The sequence below is a fragment of the Manis pentadactyla genome, chromosome 1, assembly GCF_030020395.1.
Source record: "Manis pentadactyla isolate mManPen7 chromosome 1, mManPen7.hap1, whole genome shotgun sequence".
Lineage (NCBI taxonomy): Eukaryota > Metazoa > Chordata > Mammalia > Pholidota > Manidae > Manis > Manis pentadactyla.
This window is the reverse complement of record NC_080019.1, coordinates 10968834-10983856: the sequence shown is the minus strand read 5'-3', so window position 1 is coordinate 10983856 and position 15023 is coordinate 10968834. Positions and strand designations below refer to the sequence as shown.

The 15023-nt window shown below is 38.4% G+C and overlaps 1 protein-coding gene and 1 long non-coding RNA gene across 3 annotated transcripts in view; one reads left to right on the top strand and one right to left on the bottom strand.

Moving 5' to 3' along the window:
• The window catches only part of LOC118914346 (uncharacterized), a 69798-nt gene that overhangs the window by 18177 nt on the left and 36598 nt on the right, over positions 1-15023 (bottom strand). For both annotated transcript variants that reach the window (XR_005025569.2, XR_005025571.2), the window contains one exon: positions 9401-9437. This is a non-coding gene — a long non-coding RNA (uncharacterized LOC118914346). The remainder of the gene's footprint in view (positions 1-9400; positions 9438-15023) is intronic.
• The window catches only part of ADAM28 (ADAM metallopeptidase domain 28), a 65578-nt gene that overhangs the window by 20659 nt on the left and 29896 nt on the right, over positions 1-15023 (top strand). Inside the window, exons 6-10 of the mRNA XM_057486887.1 lie at positions 1749-1938; positions 4724-4795; positions 5707-5778; positions 9306-9475; positions 13206-13290. Of these exons, the coding sequence (XP_057342870.1) occupies positions 1749-1938; positions 4724-4795; positions 5707-5778; positions 9306-9475; positions 13206-13290 (589 nt within the window). The remainder of the gene's footprint in view (positions 1-1748; positions 1939-4723; positions 4796-5706; positions 5779-9305; positions 9476-13205; positions 13291-15023) is intronic.

The window sequence follows — 15023 nt, the reverse complement described above, 5'->3', positions numbered from 1 at the left end:
AATTATAATTAATTATACTATAGTTGAATATGAGCCGTCAGGGCTCAAGAATTTTGAAATTTGAAGGAAACATGGCTTCTCTTGATAGTGGTTTATAAGTTGCATATTTGAATTGCTCGTAGAGTTGTTTTTGTTTGTTTGCTTGTTTACAAAAAACAGGTATTGGAGTCAGAATCTTTAGGGAATGGGAATTCCTCTCCCCTGCACTCTAAATTCTCTCCCCAGCTGTTCCATCCATGCCTATGGTATCCATTTCTTCCTGTGTGTTAATGACTCCCCATGTCTGTCTTCAGTAAGAAATCTCTTCTGATGACCAGGCTGGATTATTTAATTTCTTTTTCCATATCTCCACATCTGCATCTCAATAGCTAAGCAAAATCTCAATCTAAATATACCCCAAACAAACAAGCGATTTTTTTCTTCCAAATCGGGTATTTTTCCAGTGTCCCCTATCTCAGTGAATGATACAATAAACCAGCCACTTGCCCTCCAGAAATCCAGATTCCTTGATGACTTTTTGCCTCCCAACTGTCCATTTTCAATCCATTATCAAGCTCTATTGAGCATATGCTCTAAATATTTCCTGAGATTTTCATGAGGTTCTTCCTCTATTGCCACATCCTTGTCCAAACTATCAACGATCCTTTAAGCAGGTCACTGTAATAAACCACCTAATTTCTCTCACCACATTCACTCTTGTCTTATAATTTTATGTACATTTAATCCAGTCTCCCTGTTACATGTTCTTGTACTTTTTCTTCCTAGCAACTCTCTGCTGTAATTAGGTATATTACATCCATGTCACATAAAAATCACATTTTATGCACCTCCATCTTCTTTATTTGAATATAAGCTCCATGAGAGGAGAGATCACGAGTCTTTTTCTACCACCTGCCCTTAGTCCAGTGCCTAATGATAATGGATACACCTTAAGTATTTGTTAAATGAATCTTAGCTCAGGGCTTCAATAGAGAGAATTGAGAAGATATTGATAATATCCATTAATCATGTGCTTTACATATCATCTCCTTCAGTTTTTACAACCATCCTATTATGTAGGTATTATTATTTTGTTTTTATAGATGGAGAAACTGAGGCTATGATTTTTAGTAGTTTCCCCATGGTATCACAGCTAATAATTGATAAACCCAGAATTTTAACCCTTATCTATAAGACTCCAAAGTCTCTTTCATTTTCAGTGCACCTTTAGAAAAGATAAGGCATGGGAGTTGGAAGAACACGGGACTAGAGTTAGGAAATTTCCATTCCAGTGCAATTTTTTTTGTTGTATTTTCAAAAATATATATGTTTTTGGGAGGAGATTCCCACTGTCCAGCTCATGCCGCCATCTTGGCTCCACCCCCTTACTCTGCCTCTTTTAAAAATATTCACACTCCTATCTTCTGAAGAGTAACTGAAAGAATTCAAGAAGTTTAGTGAAAGTGCTGAGAGGGACCTAACTACCAAATGCAGTCAGTTTCCAGTGCCCTTGTCACTGCCCCAGTTGTGACAGAGTTATAACTATATGATGTTGCAATAGTCCCTTCTTCCCAACAGGCCCCATTTCCTGACACAGAAAATCAGTTTGTGTGATGTCTAATCATGACTTCAGCTGTAATGTTACACTATATTCCACTGTCCTAAGCTTCTAATGTTTTGACATTGGCAATATTTTGGAGTCTATCAGTCTATAGCCCTGAAATGCCAGAGTAAATATTTAAAGAAACCTGAATTCTCATGTTTTTCAGGGGCTACTTCAGTCAGGGGGAGCAGAGGTACTTCATTGAACCTTTAAGCGCCACTCATCAGGATGAACAGGAACATGCACTCTATAAGTATGAGCCCTATGGAAAGATGAACCGCTCCTGCGGGATGGATGACATGTTATGGGCACATGGATTTCCACAGAATGTGGCCCCACCTGCCACCAGTCTGGACGTATGCAAACATTTATGTTTTATCTGCAATACTTCCATGTGTCCTGTCTGGCTGCCCTGGGTTCCTGTCTTAGCAGCTGTGATTGATTGACTGAAACTTCACAGTTATTTTTGAAATTAGTAGGCCATAGAGGCACTAAAACTTTGATGTCTGCTGATGATTTATTGAATAAGTACTTATGGATCTACTATTATTAACGATAATGTACGAGGGTTAAAAAGAAGTACAAATATGATGCTTGCCCTCTAGGAGCAGACAACTTTCACAATACAATGTACAACAAAGGCATCAAGTATTATCACTTTGTAAAACATCCTGCTATCTTCAGGAATGAATTCATTCAACAAATCTTTCCTAAAGTACTGCCATAGGTGCTAGGGATGTGGCAGTGAGTAAAATTAATGTAGAATCTGCCAACAGGAAGTTAGAATATTCTTTCATGTATGGAATTTGGCTTCTAGTCACAGAAGCAAAATAAATATGCCTTGTGTTTGAAACTGGAAGATGTATAAAAAAAATCTTTGTCATTATTACATTCATTTCATTCAGGATACATCTCATATGCAATCATTTCTTCAAAGTGTTCTCAGAGTCTATAAACACTGGGTAGAATTGATCTTAATAAAATAATATTTCTGTTGGGTTCAATTTGCTGTGGGTTTGACTTTTACTGTTGAGATGATACCTGAGAACCCAGACCCCTCCTACCTGTATTTCCCCGTGAATGTTGATCTCCTGATGTAGCCTGGTATGGCCTCTTGTCTCTCTCTCTCTCTCTCTCAGTTCCTTGTTAACCTGTGCAAATCACCTTGCTTTCATGGCATCCTGCCATCAGTCTTTTCTTCCCAACTCTTCTCCTTCCCAGCAACTCTGTTTCCCCTCCTCTGGCTGATCACTACAGGCCCTCATAAAGCTTATTCTGCAGACCCATTCTTTCTGGGTTGTCTCATCCTATGATATGTCTTATTGAAATAGGAACTATTTCTATCAAATTTAGACCTTCAGCTTTGGTCCCTCCTCTAAAGGCCAGACTGTTAAAAGTCACTGCCTGCTTCATGCATTCATTCTGATGTCTGATACCACAAACTGAATGTGGTCAGAATAGAACTACTGATTTCCAAATCCAAACCATATCTGCTTCTACGTCATTTCCCCCCCATCTCAGTTAATGGTACCGCCATTCATTTACTCAGGACCAATCTAGAAACTGTCCTTGGTTCCTCTTTCCCTCACTCCTCCTTGGATGGTATCCGTCAGCAAGTGCCCCCACACGTTCCAGCTCTTATGCTCTGCTCCCTCTTCCTAAGACCACATGCACCACCCAGCTCCCAGTAACCGTGACGGCACCCTCTACCTGACCCCCCACTCTCATGCCTGCCTTAGTGGAATCCACACTCCACACCATAGGTGAAGAGATTCTTTTATTCTAAATCACATCGTGTCACTTTTCTGTTTAGAACCTTGCAATGGCTTTTCACTGCATATAGTACAAAATCTAAATGAGTGACAAACCCCTGTATGATTAGGGCCCACCTACCCCTCTAATCTCCTCCTCCTTTCTACTCCCCACTCACAAATGACCTCCCTCATTAAGTCCAGACAAACACAGACTTTTAATCTGTGCTTTACACATGCCAGCATCAATTCACTTTAGTCTTTTTGCTCAGTTTTTTCTCCCAATTTATCTTCCCTTACCTGGCTACCATTATTTCTATTTCTATTATTCTATTTATTCATTAATATGTCTATTATTTCAATTTCTATTACTCTGTCAACTTTCTTAATATGCCTATTCTAAAGAGGCTATTGTTCAGAGATTTTCATTCTATTCTGAAAAACTACCTTATTACTTAATACATAGCACTCATTTACTCCTCTGCATAGCACTAATTACCATCTGACATATCTATGTTTGTCAGTCTATTGTGAGCTCCTAGGCACAAAGACTGTGTCTATTTCACTGCTATATCCCTAGAGCTCTGTTGGTGCACAATAATTACTAATAAATATGTTGGTCCTGTATAGGGTGTGAGGCAAATGCATATTTCCTTAGGTAATACCTAAAGTTTGCCTTCACAATTTTTTCTTGCTAATTTAAGCTTATTTACCTGTTAAAAGACAAACACCTCCAGAAATGAAACATAATAAACATACATGGTTTATAATTTAGTGTGAATAATGCCTCTGCTGCTTTTCAGTGGGATAATCCACTAGAAACGTGTTGTTTTTGTCTTTGTTTGTTTTGTTTTGTCAAGAGAAAGGAACAGAAGATAGGGAAGCTTGTAATGTAGGAAACAGTCCCAGGTCTGCCTGAGGAGGAAAGAGCAGATCTTGTGCCACGGTGGCCCTCATTGAGCCATTGGTAACCGAGGGGTAATCACTGGGACAGCAATAAAAGGCACTAAACACAGCAGTAGGGGGATGCTGGATTCAAAGTTTCTCTATTTGATGGCAGGAGAGTGCAGAAAGTCCACTGCTTAAAAAATCCATAGACTTGGCTTTAGTTCTAGTACCCCTACTAATTAATTGTACAATCGTTAAACTCTCTGGTGAAATAAAGAGGTCAGACCAGAATATCACTGATGTCTCTTCTAGCTCTCACATTCTGGGCTTGGTCTATAGATAATTCTGGCTAATTGGGGTTAAAATGATAATATTGACTTCCTTTATTCCCAGGTACTAACTAATCTCTTATAAAATTACACATTTCAAATAAAAATTAAAAAAATGACACTTGCATGTAAATATGTTATCTTAGGAATTTCCCTTTTCATATTTATTACAGAAATCAAAAGACCAGAAGGCTTGGGAACGTGAGAAATACATAGAATATTATTTGGTCCTGGATAATAGTGTGGTAACTATATCGGATAAATGTCTTTTTTAAAATACCTTCTACATACATTTATTATATAAGATACTGAATATGTGGATCAGTTTTTAAAAATCATGACTATGGGCTCTTCTTTTTCACAAACTGTTTTGAACCTAGGAAATTAGACCTATAATTAGACTGATGATCTCTCCTTTTCAGGAATGTCCAACAAATGTGATATGCATAAACTGAAATTTTTGCACTAAAATTCTCTTTTCTCATGATCCGAAAGGCTCCAAACAGTTTCCAGTTAAACTCTTTTATAATGTTGTCTTCTTTAAGCAGCTAAATAATTGGTAAATTAGAATTTATGCTTATCAGGGAATGGTAAATATCAAAGATTAGTGAAGGGAACCTTCTGAAACAGGCAACTTTTTAGTAATATTCACTGTTTATCTTCTTTTACAAGAAGGCATTTTCATATATTGAATGTTCTAAGCCTGAGGTCCTCATGTGTGGTCTCAGGGGAAAATTCTATGCTATGATATTGTGAGTAAGTTAATTAGTTCAGGCCCTAAAGCTTTGGCCTCTCTTATGCTAGATTCATTTACTGTTTATATATATATATTTTTAATGAATGAGCTATTCCTGGTACTAATTATGCACAGTTTAGGAAACCATGGTATTTAACTAAAAATACATTAGGAATAATTCCTTAGAGCTTTGCAGTAAGCTAGTATTTCAGGGGACAAAACATCACGTCTACTCCCAAAGTGCATTAATTTAGCTAGAGAGACAAGGAAGCAGTTTGTTTCCAACTTTTCACTGTTAACTTTTATAACTGATCATCAGTTATAACTACTGGTGAGTAAAATATACTGAAGTTGCCTTTTTTACCTTCCAATTATATTCATTTCTATCAATGCTCATATTTTGTCTTGGTTGTTTTTCAGTTTAAAAAGTACAATCAAGATACAGAAGAAATAAGAAAGAGGGTTTTTGAAATGGTCAATTACATCAACATGGTATGATATATTTTATTAAATGTAATTTCAACAATTTGCTAGGCGATATCATCAGTATGTCTATGATCCTTCATGAAGCAGGAAAGCAAAGTCAATACTACAAAGACTAATACCACTGACTGGCTTTTGAAGGGGTGACTGCAGCTCTTGCTACTTGACTGAATATCAATATTATGAGATAGAGAGGTTTCTCTCCTACTTGCCACACTATTCTCAGGTCCATGAAGGTATAAAAGGTGGCTTTGTTGAATAACACCCAGGAAGAAAATGTTCACAAACAATAGAAAGTCAATCTAAGGAAGAAAATGGGAAAACCAACAAAATAAGCCAAGCTCTGGCGCATTGCTGTCATCCAATACATGATCTCATTGAATACTCTAAACAACCCTAAGATATTACAAGCCTCTCTAAAAGGTGACCTTTGAACAGAGACCTGAAAGGAGGGACAGAAGGGTGTGGCCCAAGGGAGGGTTACAAAACCCAGCAAAGGACGCAAGCGTAGAACCTACACTGTCCTGCTGGAAGAGCAGTAGGATGGCCACTGTGGCTGGGAGGACATAAGCCAGGGGAGGGGGGGTAGAGATACCATCTAACAGGTAGCACTGACCAGGACCCCAAGGCCCTGGTGAGGCTGTGTAAGGGCTTAGCTATTTTTCTTGAATAAGGAAAACATTGGAGAGCCTGACCTGAGGATGACAGTTTCACATGTGTGTTCCTAAAAGGTCGTCTTGGACATTAAGTTGAAAATAAGCTGAAGGAAAGCAAGGGAGGAAGCAAGACCACAGAGGAAAAATTGTGCCATAATCTAGGGCAAGAGATGACAGTGGCTTGAGTAAAAGCAGTGATAGTGGACCTTTGAGAGTAGTTGATCTCTGATATGGCCAACAGGGTGTATAAGGAGGGTAGGGGATGAGAAGCAGAGGAAAAAGAGGAGCCACGTGACATAAAGGGCTTTGACTTGAGCAGCTTCAAGAATGGGGAGCAATGGTGGGGGACAGTGACTTGGAGGAAAGACTGTGATTTCTATTTTGGACTCATTAACTTTGAGATATCTTTTTGTATAAAAATGAGGAAATGCTGGATATACAAAATTGGAGCTTAGGAGCAAGGGGTGGCTAGAGATAAAAATCTGTCTAAGTCTGCAGTACGTAGAGATGGCATAAGATGGGTCAGCAAAAGTTAGCCTCTGGGCCTAATCTGCCTGCTGCTCTTTTATAAAATAAAGTTTTATTGAAACACAGCCATACCTATTTGTTTACACATTTTCTAATGCTGTTTCTCTGCTATAATGCCAGAGGAGGTGAATAGATGCAGCTCACACCATAGAATCTCAAAACCTCAAATATTGTTTATCTGGTCTTTTACAGAAAGTTTGCTAACTCTGGTGTAGATCACCAACAGAGGGTGTGTAGATAGGTAGAGAAGAGCCCAAGAACAGATTCCTGAAATACTTCTTTGAGCAGAGGTCAGTCGGGGAGAAGCTGAGAGAGCCCACGGAGTAGAGAGTGAAGTGAGAGGAAATCCAGGAGAGAGGGTTGCCCTGAAGGATCCTGAAAACAAAAATCTATCAAAGGAAAAAATGATCAATGATGTTACAGTCCTCTGCGGACTGAGGATCGGCCATTGGATTTAGCCAAGTAAAAGTTATTGGTCACCTGGATGAAGCAAGGTTCTGGGTAGTGTAAGAGTGAAAGCATGATTAGAGTGCGTCCAAGAAAGAGCCAGAGGTGTAGAATTAGAGACAGCAAATACAGAAAATTCTTTCCAGAAGTTTTTCTATCAATGGGAGCAGAGAAGCAGAGTGTAAGTTAGAGGGGAAGGGCCTTAAAGAGAAATTCCCCCCACCTCCTCTCTCCCCTGGCCACCCACATCTTCTTTATGCTGATGGGAACGATTGCATAGAAGGCTAACCACTGACAACTGCAAAAAGACAATGGAAGAATGGCTGCATTCATCTCCTTGATCTGGGAGGCGTGGGGGAAGTAAAGCACAAGTGGAGAAGTTAGCCTTAAGCTCCCATTCATCCCTATAGTAAGGAAGGGGAAGGTGCAGGTTATTCAAACAGGTGCAGGTCAGCAGGGAGACTGATGGTGGGAGCTTGTGGAAGTTCCCTTCTGATTGCTTCTATATGCTCCGTGAATTTGGAAGCAGGGGCATCTGCTCAAAGTGAGAACTTAAAGGGTTAGATAAGAAAGAGGAGAAAGTATGAAAAAAATGTGCAGGAGACCATGTGAGTGGATGGACTTTGGAAATGCAGCAGGCTTGCTGGAGGGCGGGAAAGACCACTAGAGGGTAGTATCCCTGGCTTCAGAGTGAAGGGAGTCCCAGTCGGGTGCTTTCCCAAGATTGTTCAGGGCTTCGAAGGGCAGATGTGGTGGGAGTCACTCAACCAGGACTGGAGCTTGGTCGGGTAAGTAAAACAAAACAAGAAAGGAACCAGAAGTTGAGGGCATAGTCAAGGGATGGATTTTAATCTAGTTAGATTTTTACTTCTCTTTGGATGATAATTACATTCCTCCATACTTTTAGTGTTTTCTAAACTGCTTTACAAAAATTCTTCAGGTTTCTCAGCAGAAATCTGTCCCAGGAGAAAGCCTGTCACTGTGCTGTTTTCCCCCAAGATTTATTGAGATATAATTGGCATATAACCAATGATTTTAAGGTTTTCAACATATTTATTTGACACACTTATGTACAGCAAAATGATTAATGATTACCACCAAAGGTTTGCTAACACCTGCAACATGTCACATAATTGCCTTTTCTTTTTTGTGGTGAGAAGGCTTACTATCTACTCCCTCAGCAATTATCAAGTGTCTTATATGCTATTATTAACGAAAATCACCATGCTGTACATGAGACCCTCAGAACTTACTCATCTTGTAACTGGAACTTTGTAATCTTTGACCAACATTGTGCAGTTTTATCAACTATAGTAGCAATTTAAGCTTTTATTTTTAGAGTGTATTGTCCCATAAGTTTAACTTGTTATTTCTCAATGTTACCATATATGCACTGTAGGTTACTTAGGTCACTCAAGTTTAAGAATTAGAGAACTACTTATTTTCTTGTGACTCACAGTTGCAGGGCTTTTCCACATAGTATGTTCCTTTTCTACTGTTCAAACCAGCTAGTTGTGAAATACAATAAGTCAACCTCGTTCATTCTGACTCTGAGAATGTGACAAAGCATTTGAGTAAATACGCTTAAAGTGGAGTCTTACTAATGAGCTACTGATACAAAATTGTAATACTTCCTGTGGTCACAAGCAGAGAAAAAGTTTGTTTCAATAGGATCTTTGCTCCAAAATAAGGAGTGTATAGACCTGAAATATCCAAGGGGTCTAAGAATGGGGATGCTAACACCTATATCACATGGTAACTTCCATGCACAAGTACGCTTGGAAAGGAGGTTTTTACAGTACTGTTATAAATACATCTGAAAATCTAAATAAACTACATTGAAAATGTTAAAAGATAGTATCATCATGATGAGTCATTGCCTGGTCATTTTCTCTCTTTGGACAGCTTTATAAGAAACTCAATACTCACGTGGCCTTAGTTGGGATGGAAATCTGGAATGACAAGGATAAAATAGAGATAATCCCAAAAGCAAGCTTTACCTTGGAGAATTTTTCTGGCTGGAAGGGCAGTGTCCTCCTAAGAAGAAAACATCATGATGTTGCTCAGTTACTCACGTATGTATAGATTTTCCCCTTTATATGTTACATTGTGTTTAGCCTAGAAACTTTGTTCAAAGCCTTTGCAAACAAAGCAAGTGGTATCTCAGGGAATAAGGTCAGAGAAGGACCTTCCATATAGGGGACTAACAGTTTAAAAAGTGCTCTTGGATATTATGTTAAGTACGCTCTTACATTTCAACCAAGTATTTCTTTTGCTTTTCTTTTTTTTTTCTTTTTAAAGATAAGCTAATCATTTATCAGGATTCATAAGACTTGCTTTGACTGGGTATACAGAAAGGAAAGATGACTTAGATAAAGGCAAGAATGATTTAAAGTCAATGTTTTAAAAGAAATGATTGGCTTTAAGCACTAGTCAGGACAACCTCCTAGGAGAGAAGGAAAATTGAGTATTATATTTTAATCCCACACCTTTTAAATGACTACTTAAAAAAACAAAAACTGGGAAAATAAAGCTAGTGGCTGCAAATTACACAAGACTGCTCAGCATATGTCTCAAAAGAAATTAAGGAAATTCTGCTATAGTTAGTAGCTGGAATCAGACAGAAGGAAGCAGCAAGGGGTGACTTGAGTTTTACTTCCTAAATACAGTGGGTGTCATAAGAAATAAGCAGACTAATTCCTGTCAGGATTAACTAATATTTTGTGCTGGTTATCTCTTAGGCATAACACTTCCACCCATAATTTCCTGGCTTAAAATAAGTCTTCTTCATTTATATATCTGGTGCCTTGCTTGGTATGACTTGAGCAGGGGGGCTGCTTGGTCATCTCTCTGTATATATATGTATATATACACATATATGCAGCTTTCCAGGTGGTGAAACTTGGCCTTCCCCCAGCATGGCAGTCTCAAGGTTTTGGACATCTTACAAGGTGACTAGCTTTCCCCAAAATAAGGATTTTAAGAGACTCAGGAGACAACTTCAAGGCCTGTTATGACCCAAACTATATTCGTTGGGTCAAGAGCAACTCACAGACCTATTCAGGTTCAAGAGAAGATGCTACACAGGATGTGAACGCCACGAGCCTGGCTCATTGGGAGTTATCTTTAAAGAATAGCTGCCACAGTTCCTTAATTGGGAAAGTTGAGCTCCAGACTCAAGGACCCACCAAAGGACAGAGCTCAGCTTTTGGAGAGTTTTAGTGATTTTTCCAGGGTCTCATTGCTAGTAAGTAGTAACAGAATTCAACTCTTACCAGACTGCCTCCAGGGCCATTGCTCAAATTATAGAATATTTCCATATCGTGAAGCAATAGGGTAGAGAGAAAAAAATCATGGACAAGTTGACGGATTACAGATTTAAAAAATTGCAGCCCAATATCAAAATTTCCTGCATAGGCCAGAATAAACAGGAAGGAAATAATTGTCCTTTCACTTGTAAATTGAAAGCCTTCCCATTTACTTGACAAATTGACAAAAGATACCTATACCTAGGCATAACCAGGTAGAGTCCAAATATACTCTGCCCACTAAAAAGAGGAACCAAAATAAATAACTCCATAATGGGGAAAGATTGCATTCATATAAAATGAGTTAGTAATGAGAATTGAGCCCACACAAATGTAGACTTAAGCATAAGGAACTTTACAATGTAATTATATAAAAGAGGACATAAATGCTATAAATCTATACAAGATCAAGTATGTTGCAAAATATTTAAAATAACAAGTATCTGAAAACTCCACAGGGGATGGAAAGTGGGAAGAAGTTCTCTAATTTCCTTATTTGCATGTCAAAAACAATACTCCCGCTCTTGATGTTGTTAAGTGGGAAACTTTAGGCTCAGCTTTTTAAGTAAATGCATCTATTAAGGGAATTTTCTCAAATGATGCATACTTTGCAAATTTTTAGAGACAAACTAGGCCAGGATCTTAAACAAACAGCAGAAGAATACTAACAGAGAAAGCACATGGAACCATTGCAAATGGAAAGAAAAACAAAATGAAACAAAACCAATGAACAAATTAAAATTGCTGAAGACATATGTATCACCTTTGGAAATAAATGCAAGTGGTTCAAATCCCCCTTCAACAAAACAAATGTTTCAATCACAGGTTCTCCTAGGTTCTTGTGCCACCACAACAAAGAATTGAAGGGCACAGACACAGTCGTAAAGAAGAATAAAACTTTTATTTGAAAACATTCTAAGGGAGGAATGCACTAGAGTCAAAGTAGATAAAGGTGGGTTTACTTGAATAAATAAGAGAGGAGAGAAAAACAGAAGGAGGAAAGGGAGGCTCATTGAACTGCTGCTAAGCCTAAGGGCAAAATCCCCTGCCAACTCCTAAAGCCAGTATCACCTGGCATCCAGTGTCTGCTTGACTCTGCACGGTGTGGGAACTAAATCCCTAGGATCTGGGGGAGCCTGCAGAGCACTGGATGGAGTGGGATTATGTTTTGAGAACTTCCTAAAGGCAAAGAAAGAGATTTTCAGGCAAGCTACTAAGGAACATGATCATATAGCTGCAGATCTGTCCAAGTCACCCCAGTGACAGGAACTTGGAAGACCAAATCAGAGCTCTTAGTAGCCCGTCACTACTTATCTGGAGTAGAACAGAGAGAGTGACACACTCGAAGAAAGGCGAGTGTGGACGACCTCAGAGAGGAGGCGCACTTAAGGGCTTAGGATTCCATCTTTTAAGGCTTTCAAGAATGGAGTAAAGGTAAAGGGTTGAGGGTGTGTGTAGGCTTGACATGTGGTCTCATGATGTCCATCTACAATGAGGGACACCATGTCCTCACCCACAGTTAGTCCTCCAGATAATTCTGTACAATAAACAACATAAGGAATTTATTGATCCTGTTCCTCTCCAAGATAGTGGTTACCCTCCAGCACAGGGAATACATCAGTTAAGACTGCTTGCCATGCCTTAAGATAGGTTGTTGGCTGATTACTAAAGAATATGTTAAGAATCTTACCTCCTAACTCCCTGGTTTTTAAAATGGAGTCTTAGCCTTAAGACTGAGTCCCTCCTGTTCTTATGTACTGTTTATATCTCAGCATTTTTCATCAAGGCAGGAAAAGTTCATGATGATGCTTGTCCCATGTCTGCCCTATCCCACCTGCATTAGCTAGAGCAAGTCTCAAGGTCAGCCCAGATTCAGAGCATGTGGGATGAACTCACATCGCAAAGGGCATTAACTCTTGAGTCCTTTCCGGCTCTCTGGCTTTATCTGATTGGCCCCCTGAGTTCCTGGTGGGCCCCACCTTCTTTTAATCCTGCTTATAATGGTCTTTCTCCCTAACACTTCAACAATGAATACTTCAGGATGGACTCAAAACTCCAATTCTACCATAGCTAAAACAGTGAAGAAGAAAAACAAAAGTAAGCAGATATAAAATTATATGAGGAAAATAAGAATTAAAACAAAGCATATAATATTAATACTGATATTAAAATAAGATATATACAAAAAAAACATCAGGACAAAAAAAATCCCTTTATTTCCAGAAAAGGGATGAATTCCATAATGAAAAACATAATAATTATGAATGTGAGATGTAAATTGTTAAAAGTGATTTTATCCAGGTGCTTGGATTTCAGTGACATGACAACCATTGTATAAAAAAATGCCTCATGTGAATTCAAAACCTGAAAGAAATATTTAAGAGTTATTATTCACAATGTGAGTTTTTCTGCTAACCATTTAGAGTTCTGAATGAATTTTCTATACAAAATATATTGTAGAGAATCATATGATGTTACATCAATTTATTTCTTTCAGAGCAACAGAATTTTCTGGAACAACTGTGGGCCTTGCTTACATGTCTACAATGTGCACCCCTTATCATTCTGTTGGCATTGTTCAGGTTTGTTTGGAAATAAACAGTTGGTTCTATAGTACAGGTCCATCAAATGCTCTTTTTTCTGAATCTATTGAGAAGATGATGTTTTTCTCCTTTAGTGTGTTGACATGGTAAATAACATTGATTGAATTTCAAATGTTTAGACAATCTTCTATATCCCGTATAAACCCAGCATAGTAATGTATTATCTTTTTTATGTATTGCTAGATTCTACATGTTAGTATATCTTGAGAATTTTTGCATCTGTATTCATAAGGTATATTGGTCTGTAGTTGTGTTTTCCTGTTAAGTGTTTTTTCAAATTTTGTTATTAGGGTGACTATAAGGGTAAATCTGTCCACATAAAACAAAGTATTCCCAAACTCTTTAATTTTCTGCAATATTTGAGTAAAATTGACATCATTTCTTCCTAAAATGTTTGGTACACCTCATCAGTAAAACCGTAGGGTCTTGGAATTTTCTTTGTGGTCAGGTTTTTAGCCACAAATTCAACTTCTTTAGTAGGTATAGGACTATTCAGATTATTTATCTCTTCTTGAGTGAACTCTGGTATTTTGTCTCTTTAAGGAAAGTTGTCCATTTTGTTTATGTTGGCACAAATTTATTGATTTTATGTTTACTATCATTTTAACATCTGTAGGATTTGTGGTGATGTCCCTTCTCGCCTTCATGATACTAGTAATTTGTGTCTTTTATTTTCATGGTCAGTCTGGCTAAGGGTTTATCAATTTTATTGATCTGAAGAAAACCACTTTTGCTTTATTGATGGGTTTTCTTGCTTTCTGTTCATTGATTTCTGCTCATCTTGATTGTTGAATTCCTTCTGCTTTCTCTGAATTTAATGTGCTCTTTTTCTAGTTACTTAAGGAAGAATTTTTAATTGTTAATTTGAGGCTTGTCTTCTTTCCAAATATAAGCATTTAAGGCTATAAATTTCCTGTGCCACACTGCTTTAGCTGCATCCTAGGTATTTGGATATGTGTGTGTACATTTTTGTTCAGTTAAAAATATTTTCTTAGCTCTTTTTGATTTTTTTTTGATCATGTATTATTTAGAAGTGTATTATAATAATTTCTATCATTGTCTTTTGTAGTTTAATCCTGTAATAGTCTGTGTATTCATTTGCTAGGGCTGCCATAACAGCACAGGCTGTGTGGCTTAACAACAGAAATTCTTCTTTATGCTGTTCTCTCTCCTCCTTGAATAGGCTTTTGTCACTCTTGTGTCCCTTACTGTCTCGGGTGGTCCTACTCCAGGACCAGATGGTGGGGACCTCCAGTGATACAGCCCAGCCTGTACTCCTGCCCTCCTGCCCTCCTGCCCCTTTCCTCTGGGGGTAGAGGTTTTTATTAGTCTTTCCTTCCTGTTCAGAGTTGCACTGAGATTTTTACCAGTGCCCTGAGGGTGTCAGGATTTGTTGCTTTTCTCTTAGAAGTGTAAGGCCTTAGTTTTGGACTGGGACTAGAATAAGGCAAGTAAGGGACTCTCATCCTGGGCCTGGTCATGCTTGTTCCACAGCAGAGATCAGGGAGAGGGAACTCGGTGGGGTTCCTGTCTTTTCACTGCTGTCCGTCTCTTCAGGGCCATGCTGTAATGGGGGCCGTGTTAGAACTCTCACATGAGTGCATGGCAAAAATTCCCCTTACGTGTGAAGCCCCCATGATCTGTATATTCTCTTGCCGTACCAGGCTCTGACTTTCTCAATTTTAGATTTCTTTATATGAGTTGTTACTAGC